The 14,171-nt window shown below is 38.5% G+C and overlaps 3 protein-coding genes across 3 annotated transcripts in view; 2 read left to right on the top strand and 1 right to left on the bottom strand.

Annotated features, from left to right (window-relative positions):
• Window positions 1-2,115: 2,115 nt before the first annotated feature.
• LOC100748982 (ras-related protein M-Ras-like) lies at window positions 2,116-7,468 on the bottom strand. Its single transcript, XM_003494379.4, has 4 exons — window positions 7,308-7,468; window positions 6,715-7,036; window positions 6,271-6,587; window positions 2,116-6,166 (listed from the first exon to the last, which is right to left on the bottom strand). The coding sequence occupies exons 2-4, from the start codon at window positions 6,902-6,904 to the stop codon at window positions 6,077-6,079; spliced, it is 597 nt and encodes a 198-aa protein (XP_003494427.1). The 5' UTR covers window positions 6,905-7,036; window positions 7,308-7,468; the 3' UTR covers window positions 2,116-6,076.
• Window positions 7,469-7,715: 247 nt separating this feature from the next.
• On the top strand, window positions 7,716-12,283 carry LOC100748862 (116 kDa U5 small nuclear ribonucleoprotein component). The gene is made up of 8 exons (XM_003494378.4): window positions 7,716-7,983; window positions 8,240-8,514; window positions 8,570-8,841; window positions 8,913-9,601; window positions 9,675-9,904; window positions 9,985-10,703; window positions 11,096-11,376; window positions 11,702-12,283. Exons 2-8 carry the CDS (start codon window positions 8,269-8,271, stop codon window positions 12,205-12,207), a joined length of 2,943 nt encoding a protein of 980 aa, XP_003494426.1. The 5' UTR covers window positions 7,716-7,983; window positions 8,240-8,268; the 3' UTR covers window positions 12,208-12,283.
• An 817-nt stretch (window positions 12,284-13,100) lies between these two features.
• LOC100748744 (polycomb group protein Psc) overlaps window positions 13,101-14,171 on the top strand; it is a 10,145-nt gene continuing 9,074 nt past the window's right edge. Inside the window, exon 1 of the mRNA XM_033324377.1 lies at window positions 13,101-13,471. Within this exon, the coding sequence (XP_033180268.1) occupies window positions 13,456-13,471 (16 nt within the window). The 5' untranslated portion in view covers window positions 13,101-13,455. The remainder of the gene's footprint in view (window positions 13,472-14,171) is intronic.

The following is a 14,171-nucleotide window of genomic DNA, read 5'->3' as shown; positions in this document are numbered from 1 at the left end:
GTATTCCGACCCAAAAGAACGGGCACAAAGGGAATCCGTTCTGATTTTATCTTCCTGCAACTATCGAACCGTGAGTTGCTGCCCCCGCGACAATGGCGTCGAGTCGTAGTTAGTCGCACGCGACCTCACCGAACCGAACCTAACAACCAGCCTGGAACCGCACAGCGGGGTGCTTTTGTTTAACCGAGGCGTTTATTAATCAATTGTATATCCCCCGGTCGAAAGCATTGCGCATTTGACGGTCAAATGCTTTTTTTCTGCCTCCCAACGGAGGCAGCCCACTCGGGTCGCATCCTTTGATCTGTTTAGGGGGAACGTCTTGTAACGAGCAGCTCGGAAATTTGAAGAGACGCAATATCTACGTACAATGTAATTTGCTGTACACGGCCAATGAAACGAGACACGGCACTCTAGCACTGTGCTTCCAATTACACCGAACTCGACGATATTACCCGTTGCACGTACTTGACGAATCGGACGAGTTTCTGCGAGAAGATCTCCAACACGATGCTGGCTATTCTCCTATTACCTGGTTAGCCGGTTGCCTCTGTCACCTAAAATTTCATTGCAAGCGCTTTTGTGTAAAACGATAAACGTACAATACGTTGCTTTATAAAAAGTATTTGATACGCTCTCGGATATTATAGCGTTTCAATTAGAACATCTCTAAAGTGTAGCGTAAATTGAATGCATTTTATCGTTGTTATTTTCTACTTGTTTCAGTATAAATCTACTATTTCAATTGCAACGAGTATGTGTGTGTGTGTGTGTATATCGGATCATCTAGTAATTAGCGCAGTTTTTCTAAGAATTTAAAACAACGGGAGTTGTTACTATCGGAGCTTTAAAGCACTCGAATGAAAAATTTAATAGGAAAGCATACTGAATTATAAAGAGTTCAGGAAAATCCATCTCTGATCGTCTCTTATCCGGTATTTTCATCTAAACATACGAAAACCAACGACTGCGCTATATTATAAGACAACCCGCTACGTTATAATCGTTAAAGTAGCAAACGAAGTTAAACTTTGTTAATAGAATAGATGTTCTAATACATATCGATGTAGCGATGGATGGTCTTATCGACAGCGACATGTATCAAACTAGTATAACGAAACACGAATAGTTAGCACACTTCGGGATGCTGCGATTTACGTTAACGAAATTACTCTATGTTATTTTACAAATTTTCGCTTCTAGCGAACGCATAAATAATTAACAAACGAGGTGGCCGCGTAAACGAAACTAACGCGTCAATTATGAATACAGACGCGATATCAAAGGAATCCTCGAGCGTAAATTATTCTGTACGATAACTCATGGTCGCACGATACGAATATACGCAATATCATGGTGAACGAAATAACTGTACGCAGTCGGGAAATTATCATCGACGCATAAAAGTTAACGCGCGGTTTGAAACGACGTAATCGGCGTTAATTAAAGCGATCCAACGGCGGTGAATGTTTTTGAAAGCGCTTAATACGAGAAGACGACATCGCGTCGCGTCGTTTCGAAAGCAAATCTCGAGATTTCCGTTGTACTACGCGGGAACAATTCGAAGCATTAAGTCCTCTTAAATCGTAGAAAATGGCGTGAGTTTCGGATAATTCCAAGGTAGGGCCAATTTCAAGCAAAATCGTCGCGTCTGTCCGCGTAATTAAACTTCTTCCCTTCGGTGCTCGACTCTGCCGACAATAAATCCATTTCATCGACGAAGGTGAATTGCTTTTTCATTCGTTCCATCTTAACGAACGTTTATCCCTATTGATTTCGGGTCATAAAATTGATAAGCCAGGCGATTCCTTTTTATTGATTTTTCCTTTTTTTCTTTTTTTTTTTTTTGCTTTTTTTTTCGTAAACGCGTGTCCATAATTTATTATCAATTGTATACTCCATACAGTGACCTGCACAAGTAGTGACACGCACGATTAACACACACGCATTCTCATCCATACGTTCGTTTAACAAAGAAAATACACATACGCCCACGCTCTGTATACACATACAGAGAATACACGTATATCACATGTACGCGTATGTAGCATACATACATATTTTTCTTTTTACATATATAATTGTATTTGTGTCGACATCGCTCGTATATAACTATCGTTAAGGAGGAATACTCGTTCTTTATTTTTTGTTCAAAATATATATATACTTTTTTTTCTTTTTTTTTCGTCGCTATCTAAGGACAAGAACGGCGGAAACGATCGTACTTCATCTTAAACCTATAACTCTCTTATTACGTGTAGTTCATTGTTTCCTGTGTGCCATTATACGGTACTTCTTTTTTTCTTTTTTTCCATTAAAAAAATTAATAATAAGTAGCTATGCTGACGTGCGGTATTTGAATGTAGTGACTAGCAAACACTGGGAGGAAACGAGAACGAAGTCAGGGACTTTTCCAAATTTTCCTCCGTTCGTTTGTATAACAGTAATTTAATTAAACGATATCGTTGCTTGTTTCCTTCCGTAAAGAACATTCGCCTGTGTTTCTCTTTTCGATGCAGCTCCCAATTTTTCCAACGATGAAAATTCGAAATTCTCGCCTTTTCCATTGACAGACGTAAGAAAAACGTCGTTCCAACTGACTTCGATGGCTCGCACAACCACAGCATTCGCTACGTCTTGCGATTTCTCCACCTCAGTATCACAATGATTCAACGTATTGACTATTTCATAATTAATCCTCTTGACTCTTCCCTTTTTAAATGACCTAAAAGTTTGCACGCTAACGTCACGAGCTTTGCGTTTACAGATTTCCCTTGTTCAACGTTGCACGATATTCGCTGCATGTTATAATTCAATTTGATATACGACATCGTGCTTGTTTTTAATTGTCGTACACGTTGCATACGAAACAATAGGAGAGTTTCTATTTTCATCTGCTCAATCACGATCCTCTTTCATGGACGGCGATAAAAAACGTAGCGCTTTTCAGATTATTACAACATGCGAGGAACGCTAAATCCTGAGTCTAAAAAATGTTCACAATATGCACGTATTTATACAGTTTTTTTTTCCCTCGTTTCGTTTGTTTCCTTTTTCAGCTTCGAAATAACAACGACAATCGCTGTTTGAATCTTTCGATATAGAGTCTGATTCTTAATGTATAAATCTTTTTATTCGCGTAATCTAATATAATCCATTGATAGAAACAGCGTTTACGAAACGAAATAATAATTTTATATCAGCTAAAAACCAGCGAGGCATCGAACCATCGCGTTCGATTAATTTTAATTGGATCTACACGATGTTCCTCTGTAATGACTGTTTTGTGACGTAGAAATTTCCAATCGATCGACCGAGATGGATGGTCCACGTTTATTCGCGATGTAACTACTAAATCTACTACCAAATGAACGGGCTTTAAACGAAGCGGTGATTCGTTTCACCTTGTGGGAGAAATGCACATGTATAACCCGTATTATATCACGCGAACAATACGTACGCGTGCAATAAAGAAATCAATTCGGTTGCCCACACGTTCGATGAATTTCGTGAATGCATAATAGTAACGTACGATCGCTTACAATTTGCAAATTTTATGCAAAACGATACGATTCGCGGTTATATTTCATACCGAAACTGTAACGGAATCATAAGTTTAGAGTGTCGTATAAACGTTTCGGTAAAATTTGTACAATCGTTTACTCGTGCAGTGCAGTTTTTAACTACGCATTGAGCTTTCTCCGAATCTAAGAGAATAGATTAGCTAAAATAACGCTCTTAATTTATGAACCTCTCATTGGCAAACGAAAGTATCGATAGAGCAAAATACATACGTTGTTTCTCAGTTCTTTTTAATTTTCTCTAATACTTCGTTGCACTTTGAAGAACGACGCCTATGTAAAATTTTCTTTAACGAAGAATACTATCAGACCTATTCTGATCCGACGTTCGACTGGTCACAAAATACAACAACCATCTCTTTTGTATCGTTAGAGAATGTCGAAGTGGATTTTCTACATTACGGCAACTACCCCACATTCCTTCGTTAACCTTCATCGTTTATAATACAAATTATTCTTATCTCAAGGCAAATATGTTTCACTGTTAGAATTAATCGGTGACGCCAAGATATTTGTGCACATCTTGTGCGTACGTATCGTAATATATTACTGCTGAGTTTCACATCGTTCCTACGTATAGGAGAAGCACTTTGTGCGTACACCAAAATATAATACTGGAATCGAATTTCGAGAAGTAAAACGAATATTACATTTTCAAGGGTTGTGTCGCAATCATAAAGACAATCGAAACAGAGTACTTCGTTGAAGTTTCTTAAAGAACGTCTAAAGCAATTAAACCGCTTTTTCGTTTTGTGTTTCCACAGCGCCATGTACACTACAAACAACGCGTACTTATCTTTAATATATAGCGAAGAATTAAATATTCATTGTGCTACGAATATATTTTATTTTGCGAACCGTGAACTGAACCTTTCAACGAACAAAAAAAAAAAAAAAAAATGAATTACATTGCAAATGAATACTTAGTGTTATCGTACACCAACGGAAGATAATCAAACGAGAAAGTTTCATTCACGTTGTAACGTCCTCGTTGATAATCTTATCATTAACGAATACCGTACGAGTACCGTATCGAGTACGTAGAAGATGTAAGACGAATATTATGCACGATATAGACTGCAACGTTCGAGTCTGTATAAGCACGAAAAATAATTCACTGTTTGGTATTTGCATTCACATGTAACATTAAATTTCACTTACACACGCAATTGGAGCGCTTCTTAAATGTACGCATTCCTTTTTCACATTTAAATACTAAAGTAGGCCATGGCATTATTTTCTTAAATATATGTAAGAAGGTCTGACATAGTCAAAGTTCGCGTATTGCACTTGATAGAGTGACGAACGTTCGAAACTAAATTAATCGATAGAAAAAAAGAAATTCTCGCGACATTAGACAAGTTTTGCTTGCATTACAAAAGCAATATGTATATTGCTCATTGTGTATCTTTCTTTTTAATAATACACTATGTTTCTCAACTTCAATTAGCTAAACACAATACTTTGCGTTGTATATATTTACTTGAATACTTAAACACGATAAATATTTTATATCAGACCTCTATAAATATCAAAGCCAATAATCTAATAGCGAAGGCAATACTGCCTTACGTTGAATATTTCATTCTTGATTCAGAATATTTATTAGATATTCATTAGGTTCCAAATACCTAATGGTATATTTACCGAAAAAAGAAAAACTTATTGTTAAAGAATTCATTTTTCCGAATATTATTTACATCGCTACAAAAAGACAATGACTGAAAATATACTAAAAATCTGTACGTGAATTCAATGAAACAAATATAATAGGAAAGACTCGAGCAAACAATAAACTGTCAAGAAATACATACATCGTCATACACGTAAATAAAAGGTCATTCAACCTAAATAAATAAATAAACATGCTTGAAGCTATAATTTCTTTTACCGCTGTCTAAAATAGGAGCTGAATCAATATATGAAACTATCATAGTCATTTCATGACATGATCTTATTACGTGAAGAAGTAAAAAGATTTCTATAGAATTATGCATTGTGCAATAAAAAACGCTCAATTCCATAGAGTTTTGTCAATGGTAAAAAATTGATGTATACACGCGTACTGAGACGTGGTCTCATATTATCATAATGATGAACAGTCGATAACTCCGACAAATTTTTTCGGCCTTTTAAGTCTTAAACTGATACTGAATTGATTTTTTAAAAAATCTAATTACGTCTCCGAGACATATAGTATCGTTATTTTTTCTTTTTCGATCGATGCATCTCTTATCCTTACTATTCTGTACACTTATGTTACAAAGGTGGGATCGATGCTTATTAATACTATGAACTCATACGTGAATCGGCGAAAAAAGAAAAATGTACGAATCACATGTACCTATATACGATGGAGGACAGAAGACCCATTTTTTCGTCCTTTTTTTTTGTTTTTTGGCAGGTGCGTTTCACTTTTTATGACAAAAAGTGACCCTTTAAAAAGGTAATTCGTAATCATTACGCAGCCCCAATACTCACTCAATATTTTTAGGGCTCTATAAAAGATTACATTTTCCTGAACGTCTTCGTTTCCTCCGATTCTTTTCCAACTCAGCTGGAGGTTGATTTCTGATGATACGAACAACCTAGAAGAAAATTATTCAAATCCCTTAGCTACTTTCACCCATGTGCAACTACATATACGATAATCTTCCTGCTCCTTCTTTTATCTATTTTTATGGTCCCCTACCTCATGGAATGCTGCATCTACATTTAATGGTGGGTCTTTGGCAGAAGTTTCGATATAAGGTATATTCAAGCGGTGAGCCAACTCCCTTCCCTGTTCCTCTGTAACTTTTCTCAAATGTACCAAATCGACCTTATTGGCTACCAGTAGCATAGGGTATACGTCTCTGTCCTTTACCCTAAGTATTTGGGTATAAAAATTCATGATATTCTCATAAGATTGTTTATCAGTCACAGAGTATACTAATAAAAACCCATCACCCTTGCGCATGTATTGTTCTCGCATGGCACTGAATTCTTCTTGACCAGCTGTATCTAACACTGTTAGGTACAAATAAACTTTTGTACACACAAGAGTGCATTGTAGGCCTAATGCGATACACTAAGCATAACACAAAAATAGCAGATAGCAGAATTAAATGCGACAAAGCAACTAAATTCGACTCACCATCTAGGATGCACCATTGTTTGTCTACCTCTGTATGTTGAATGTAGCTATCCTCGATGGTAGGATCATAGTCAGTGACAAATAATTTTTGAAAGAATTGTATGGTGAGTGCACTCTTTCCAACACCTCCATCACCAACCACGACCAATTTGAAGGTCATAAGGTTGTCATTATTAGGGGGTCGTGTCATACCGCCTCTTGTTCTCCCGCCCCCTCCCCCGCTGCCCTGCCTTCTTCTGCCTATCCTGTCAACTCTTCTAATGTATTCTTAGCAGCGCGTCTGCTCGTGAATTGTCAAGTCTCACTCTCCGACTAGAGTACCCTGAAACGGTTAACTTACATCGAACCGACGAAATTCACAACGTGTTGCTTCTTAATATTCAACAGCTTTTGTTGTAATAGTTTTGTTTACATGAACACGAGAACTAAGAAAGCTATCCTAGAGAGGTCGCGATGTAACGGGTGTGTCAATTATACTTAATAGGACAAAATTAGATGAGAAGTTCCCAGGGTTTGATTAGGAGTTTACAGATTGTACTGTGACAGTTGAATTGTCGCAATGTAGTCTATATTTGAATGAAATAAGTACACACCTTACATGATCTGCCACTCCTGTTTCACGTTCTCCCAGCTGTCAATCTGCGTTACTGTGCGCAACATTCGTTTCAATGTGGAAAGTATGTTTGTGTAAGCTTTAACGTAGTAGCGTATACAATAGGTCTTGTATACTTTTATGACCATGCGCGGAAATATAACTACTCTAGCGGCATATTTTGCAATTATCACACCTATTACAATGGTGCCAACAATCTTTGACCCAAAATAATACAGAAATGGAAATGTAACTTTCAATTAAAACCTGCTCTTATTTGTAAATGTGAAATCCTTAAGACTTCGCTTAGTCGATTTGAGAATATTCATTTAATATGTCGCAGGATATTGAATATACACTTTAAAAAGAGTGAAAGGTCCATTTTATTATATTGGCAAGCCACTTTACACTCCCTCGTAGTCTACTTCGTTCTACTTCGTACAAATTTATATGAAATGTGTATATACGATAATACACGAATAATACATGTGCAATTTATACGAAACAATTAGTGAACTTTTATATTGGTACCGTTGATCTAATAATTGAAGATCGCTAAAACACCCATATGTATTTCATTTCATAACGTTACTTATATGATGTACTTTTATCAAATATAACCAGTCATAACGTTGGTTAGCCATTTCCGTGCTCCTAGTCAAATAATATTAATTTTGGTAAGCATACCGTATTAGTACTTACTGTTTGTAAATATTAAGGCAAATTTAACAGAATTTATTAATGATTATTATAGTTTTTAACATCATTACAGTCTATCATTTGTTGGCATTGATTTTAAGGTTATGTTCGAATTAACCGCCTGTAAACAATCATGATTAACGTAATTTCAACGAAAAATATGGCAAAAAATAAATCTTATGCCATATAAAAATGATCAATGATATTTAAAATATGTAATTTTTATATTTGCAGTTATTATTTAAATAAAAAAGAAAATAAACATGGATGCAGATCTATACGATGAATTTGGCAATTATATTGGTCCCGATTTGGCTTCTGATAGCGAAGATGAAAATGAATATGGAAATGCTGGAGACGATGCAGAAGACAGAGAACGCTCCGATGAGGAAATGGAAGAAGACAGAGATGAAGTTAGAGAGCAATCGGAGCAAGGAAATTCCATGGCAGTTGTATTGCACGAAGATAAAAGATATTATCCAAGTGCTTTAGAAGTTTATGGGCCAGAGGTAAATTGAACAATTAATTGACAATTAATATATATTTAATTAAAATACGTTATAGGTAGAGACATTGGTACAAGAAGAAGATGCACAACCATTAGATAAACCACTGATAGCACCAACACGAAAACCAAAGTTTCAAATAAAACAACAGCAACTACCAGAGACAACGTATAGCATAGAATTTTTAGCAGATATGATGGATGCGCCTCACCTTATACGTAATGTTGTTCTACTTGGTCATCTACATCACGGCAAAACTACTTTAGTCGATTGTCTAGTGAGACAGACCCACCCCTATCTTCACAGCGTAACAGACGAAAAACCTTTAAGGTATTCATAAATACTCCTAATAACCGCCGTTCAAAGTTAAACAAAAAAGTACATAATATTTACGTTCTTAGGTATACCGACACATTATTCACCGAGCAACAGCGAGGGGTATCAACGAAAGCAACACCCGTGACGTTGTTACTGCAAGACGTAAAATCAAAGTCCTACCTTTTGAATATATTCGATACTCCGGGTCACGTAAATTTTTCTGACGAGGCGACAGCGGCGATACGTTTATCCGATGGAGCGGTGCTGATCGTCGACGCCGCCGAAGGCGTCATGTTGAACACAGAACGTTTACTAAAACACGCGCTTCAGGAAAAACTTGCGTTAACAGTTTGTATAAATAAGATAGACCGACTGATCCTCGAATTAAAATTGCCCCCCTTAGACGCGTACTATAAATTAAGACATATCATCGAAGAAATTAATGGACTGATAGCGCTATATTCGGATTCTGAAAATCCATCTTTCGTGTCACCTGCTATCGGAAACGTGTGCTTTGCGAGCTCGGAGTACAACGTCTGTTTCACCCTGAAATCTTTCGCGGCGCTTTACGCTAAGATCCATCCCTCGCTTAACGCCAATGAATTTTCGAAACGACTATGGGGAGATATATACTTTAATTCGAAAACACGGAAATTTACGAAAAAACCGCCACACAATACCGCACAGCGCAGCTTTATCGAATTCATTCTCGAGCCATTGTACAAGATCTTCGCGCAAGTTGTCGGTGATGTTGACACAACTTTACCCGATGGTTAGTCAATATTTCTAAATTAAACTAGTGGATTTCGTTCAACGTGAAATAATATTGCAACTTAATTCCACAGTGCTGGACGAATTAGGCATAAGACTAACATCAGAAGAAATGAAAATGAATATTAGACCTCTGTTGAGATTGGTATGCACGCGTTTCTTGGGAGACATGTGCGGATTAGTCGATATGTGTGTAGCCCACGTTCCTAGTCCTCAGTCACACGCACCAGTCAAAGTTCAACACGTGTACACAGGTTCTATGGATTCGTCTCTCGCGCAGGATATGATCAATTGCGATCCTGACGTTAGTACTTGCGAAATATTTACACTACGAGTATTTCGTGTCCTACCACATAGATTTTAACACGGAAACGATATTTACAGGGCAGGCTAATGATTCACAGTACAAAAATGTATCCTACCGAGGACTGTACTCTATTCGTGGTCCTCGGAAGGGTAATGTCAGGTACACTCGAGGCAGGACAACGTGTCCGCGTATTAGGTGAAGCATACTCGCGTACCGACGAAGAAGATTCTCGCGTTCTAACCGTGGGAAGGTTATGGATCAGCGAGGCACGCTACTCGATCGAGCTGAACAGAGTTCCCGCGGGCAACTGGGTACTTATCGAAGGTATAGACAGGCCGATCGTAAAAACGAGCACCATTACCGATCTCAGTAATTCAGACGACTTACATATCTTCCGACCATTGAAGTTCAATACTCAGAGCGTGATCAAAATCGCGGTCGAACCTGTCAATCCATCAGAGTTACCAAAGATGTTAGACGGCCTGAGGAAAGTGAATAAAAGTTACCCATTGCTGGGCACGCGAGTCGAGGAAAGCGGCGAACACGTGGTCCTAGGTACCGGTGAACTGTACTTGGACTGCGCGATGCACGACCTGCGTCGTATGTATTCGGAAATCGATATAAAAGTAGCAGACCCGGTCGTTGCTTTCGCGGAGACGGTAGTAGAAACGAGTTCTCTCAAGTGTTTCGCCGAGACACCCAATAAACGGAACAAGTTGACGATGATCGCCGAACCACTCGAGAGAGGCCTGGCTGAAGACATCGAGGCAGAACATGTTAAAATCACGTGGAACAAGTAAGTAAAAAAATTCCGTAGATCGTGGATTTTTACGCATTTATAGAAAGTTAACAAATGCAAAAATACACGGAATGCGCATAGTGCGCAAAAACGTATAAAATATCCTTAAAACGTATTTAGCGGGTGAAATTAAATTTTCGTTTAGGTTCTGTTTCTTTAGTTGTGCTTATAAAAGTATAAATTCACACAAATATCCGCAGCCTATTTGTCGATATAGAAAATAGAATAGTACGTTAATGCAGGCTTCATAGATATATAGGTTCATCAGAGAGGGTCGATCGACCCTGATAGGGAGTAGAAACACGGTTCGTACACGCAAGTCTGGGTTCTTCGGTATCGAGCCACGAAAGTTCCAAAAATCTCAAAACAAAATGTACTCGTCTTTGCAGAAAACGTCTAGGAGAATTTTTCCAGACGAAGTACGACTGGGATTTATTGGCGGCGCGAAGCATATGGGCGTTTGGTCCAGACGCCACGGGTCCTAATATTCTGGTCGACGACACTTTGCCATCAGAAGTAGACAAGACGCTATTGAACAGCGCCCGTGACGCCATCATTCAGGGTTTCCAGTGGGGTACGCGAGAAGGTCCTCTCTGCGAAGAACCGATTAGAAACGTAAAGTTCAAAATCCTGGACGCCGTGATTGCTCAAGAACCTCTTCATCGAGGAGGTATGTATTGTATTGCGTATTTGTTATCTCGGGGACTGCGTTCGAAACGGCACTGGAGTAAGAAGAGTACTGCAGTTTCGTTTTTTATTTCTCAATATTTTGTTTCTCGAGGTACGTTGAAATATTTGAAATCGAGCATGATTCTTACCTTTTAAGCAAAGTTTGAAAGCGCTCAGAATGCATATACCGTATTACTATTGTTAATTAATTATTATTAATCAGTCAATAATATTTTTTTCCGACACCGCTTGATTCCGTGAAGCGACGAAAAATAATTTCCACCCTTTTTTTATTGCGAACAACATTAATTTGTTTCGTTTTACAGGTGGTCAGATAATTCCGACGGCCAGAAGGGTAGCCTATTCTGCCTTCCTTATGGCAACGCCCAGATTGATGGAACCCTACTTGTTCGTCGAAGTTCAAGCGCCTGCGGATTGCGTGTCAGCAGTTTATACCGTACTGGCTAAAAGAAGGGGCCACGTGACTCAAGACGCTCCTGTTCCCGGAAGTCCCTTGTATACCATCAAAGCATTCATTCCGGCAATCGATAGTTTCGGATTCGAGACTGACCTGCGAACCCATACGCAAGGTCAGGCGTTCTGCCTGTCCGTATTCCATCATTGGCAGATCGTACCTGGCGATCCATTAGATAAAAGCATCACTATTCGACCACTGGAGCCACAGCCAGCTACGCACTTAGCTAGAGAGTTTATGTTGAAGACAAGGAGGCGAAAGGGACTTTCGGAAGACGTGTCTATCAACAAATTCTTCGACGATCCTATGTTACTGGAATTAGCCCGACAGGACGTTCTATTGAATTACCCGTTATAAAATATAACCGTAAAGCAATTTCCTGTATAATTTTACTACGACAAGTTTTCATTAAAGAATTAATTTTATACGAAAACCGCGTGTCTATCGATTTGTCACTTTCACCTGATTCCATTTCCATATCCCAATGCTCTATTGGCAAAAACGTAAAACTTCCTTAAAAAAACGACTCAAAATTCTTAAATTGCTGTAAACTCGTGAAAAATTAGACGCGTTTCCTGTATCATAACGCCGTTACGAAGTACGAACTGTTTGCAATATAAAATAAAGAACGTCCGATCTAACTATACGACTATAAATAAGAGTATACTGTTAAAATATGTATATAGAACACATTCGAGGCCGCATTCGAAAGTAGATCGCAACATATGGACAAAGCTTTACTGTCCACCTACTTTCTTCAGAAATAGATCCACCGAACATCAAACTACGACTCCTTTTAACGTCTAAAACAAAATCCAACTCGTTTATCCAATTTTGGGAATATTCTTTCAATATCCGATACGTTTACCCATCTGCTATTAAAACACTCAAATGTACTATTGGTATCGACGTTCGATAAACGATTCGATTCTACTCATAGATATAGACAGAGTATCGTAATTAACAAATGCAAAACGAAGATTACAACGGAAAATTTTGAATCCCTTAACCTACAACGTCGAGTTAGACTCGCGGCTCACTGACTTCGACCCAAACACGAAGAACACGAAGAACAGCGAAAAAGGTGGTACGTCCTTCGGGCCAAACATAAACAACACGAGCATAAAACGTACGTTCTTCGGGCTACACGCAACAAACATTTTTTTCTCTTGACCGCATTCGGAACTTAAATTGTAGGGCAGGAGGTTAAATATCATATAGATAGGTGTAGCTAGCTGATCCGTCGTGACAGCATTCGATACGTAGTTTAGTCTTTAGACACGCTATTCACGTGACTTTCCGAGTAATCAGTGATTTTCCAGTGAAAATTATCGTATTAACCTTCGGAATACGAATCGCGAATTACGTACGTAAGAAAGTAGAACAGTAGGTCCAGTTTGAACCCACATGTTCAGTATGTACATTCAAATTTGTACAATTTTCTCTCACAAATATCTTCGTTACACGGACAAAGAAGAACAAAGTATATATCGCCGCTTGCCATTGATTACGGTGTAAGTGCAAAACTGTCGATTTTAGAGGAGACGCTGTCTTGAAAGAAACACAGGCCACAAAGAAATCGTCGTGAGTCATTGGAACAACATCATGGGACCGATCGTAGGTAAGATATGTCACTATAATAACTAATGAAAATAATAACTGAGAATGAGTCAGTGTTGCTGCAAATCTTGCAAACCGACAAAGCTAGGAATACAACGTACAACTTCTATTCGATAAAAGAAAGTTTGAAATTTGTTGAATCGTCTCGCTATCAATGCCGAGCAAGTAAAAGCTAAAACTGCAAGTTACACGTTGAATCGCGCTAAGCCTACTGCGTCGAAAATGACTCAACCATCGGATCGCGAAAGTTAGGTTACGATCGCAGCGGATACGTGTTATCTAACGAATGGTCGTTACGACGAACGAAATATGCGAAGAAATGCGTGCACTCGTAGGAATTTATATAGTATGTATATATCGATTACTTGGACGTATCGAGTTCATCGGAACGTTTACTGTCAGGACACGCATCCGCTGTAATCATAACCGCTTAGCCGTTTAAGCTTCACGAAATAGTCCCGGCGTGCAGCATATCGTCCCATTTCGTACGTTGACGAGACTGTCTCGCTTCTTAAGCGCTTATCGTTTATTCGTGAAATATCGAAGCCGTCCGTTTCTCCTCTCCAAAAATATCGCTATTTTCCGACGAAATTTCGTAAGAGAAAATCTAAAGCCAAAGAAATTAGCGAAAAAGCTAAAACAATCAACGTACGTCGGAGATTCGAGACGGAAGATACAAGTGCGAGGCAGGCAGCGCGCGC

The sequence above is a fragment of the Bombus impatiens genome, unplaced genomic scaffold (genome assembly GCF_000188095.3).
Source record: "Bombus impatiens unplaced genomic scaffold, BIMP_2.2 scf_2222, whole genome shotgun sequence".
NCBI lineage: Eukaryota > Metazoa > Arthropoda > Insecta > Hymenoptera > Apidae > Bombus > Bombus impatiens.
This window is presented reverse-complemented; position numbering and strand designations above follow the sequence as displayed.

Excerpts from the sequence above, each read along its gene's own strand:
- LOC100748982 (XM_003494379.4), bottom strand. The coding sequence starts at position 6,904 with ATGACACGACCCCCTAATAATGACAACCTTATGACCTTCAAATTGGTC. Across the intron at positions 6,588-6,714 it reads ACAATGGTGCATCCTAGATG|TGTTAGATACAGCTGGTCAA; the intron begins GTGAGTCGAATT and ends TGTACCTAACAG. Across the intron at positions 6,167-6,270 it reads TAGATGCAGCATTCCATGAG|GTTGTTCGTATCATCAGAAA; the intron begins GTAGGGGACCAT and ends ATTTTCTTCTAG.
- LOC100748862 (XM_003494378.4), top strand. The coding sequence starts at position 8,269 with ATGGATGCAGATCTATACGATGAATTTGGCAATTATATTGGTCCCGAT. Across the intron at positions 9,602-9,674 it reads TGACACAACTTTACCCGATG|TGCTGGACGAATTAGGCATA; the intron begins GTTAGTCAATAT and ends TTAATTCCACAG. Across the intron at positions 10,704-11,095 it reads GTTAAAATCACGTGGAACAA|AAAACGTCTAGGAGAATTTT; the intron begins GTAAGTAAAAAA and ends TCGTCTTTGCAG.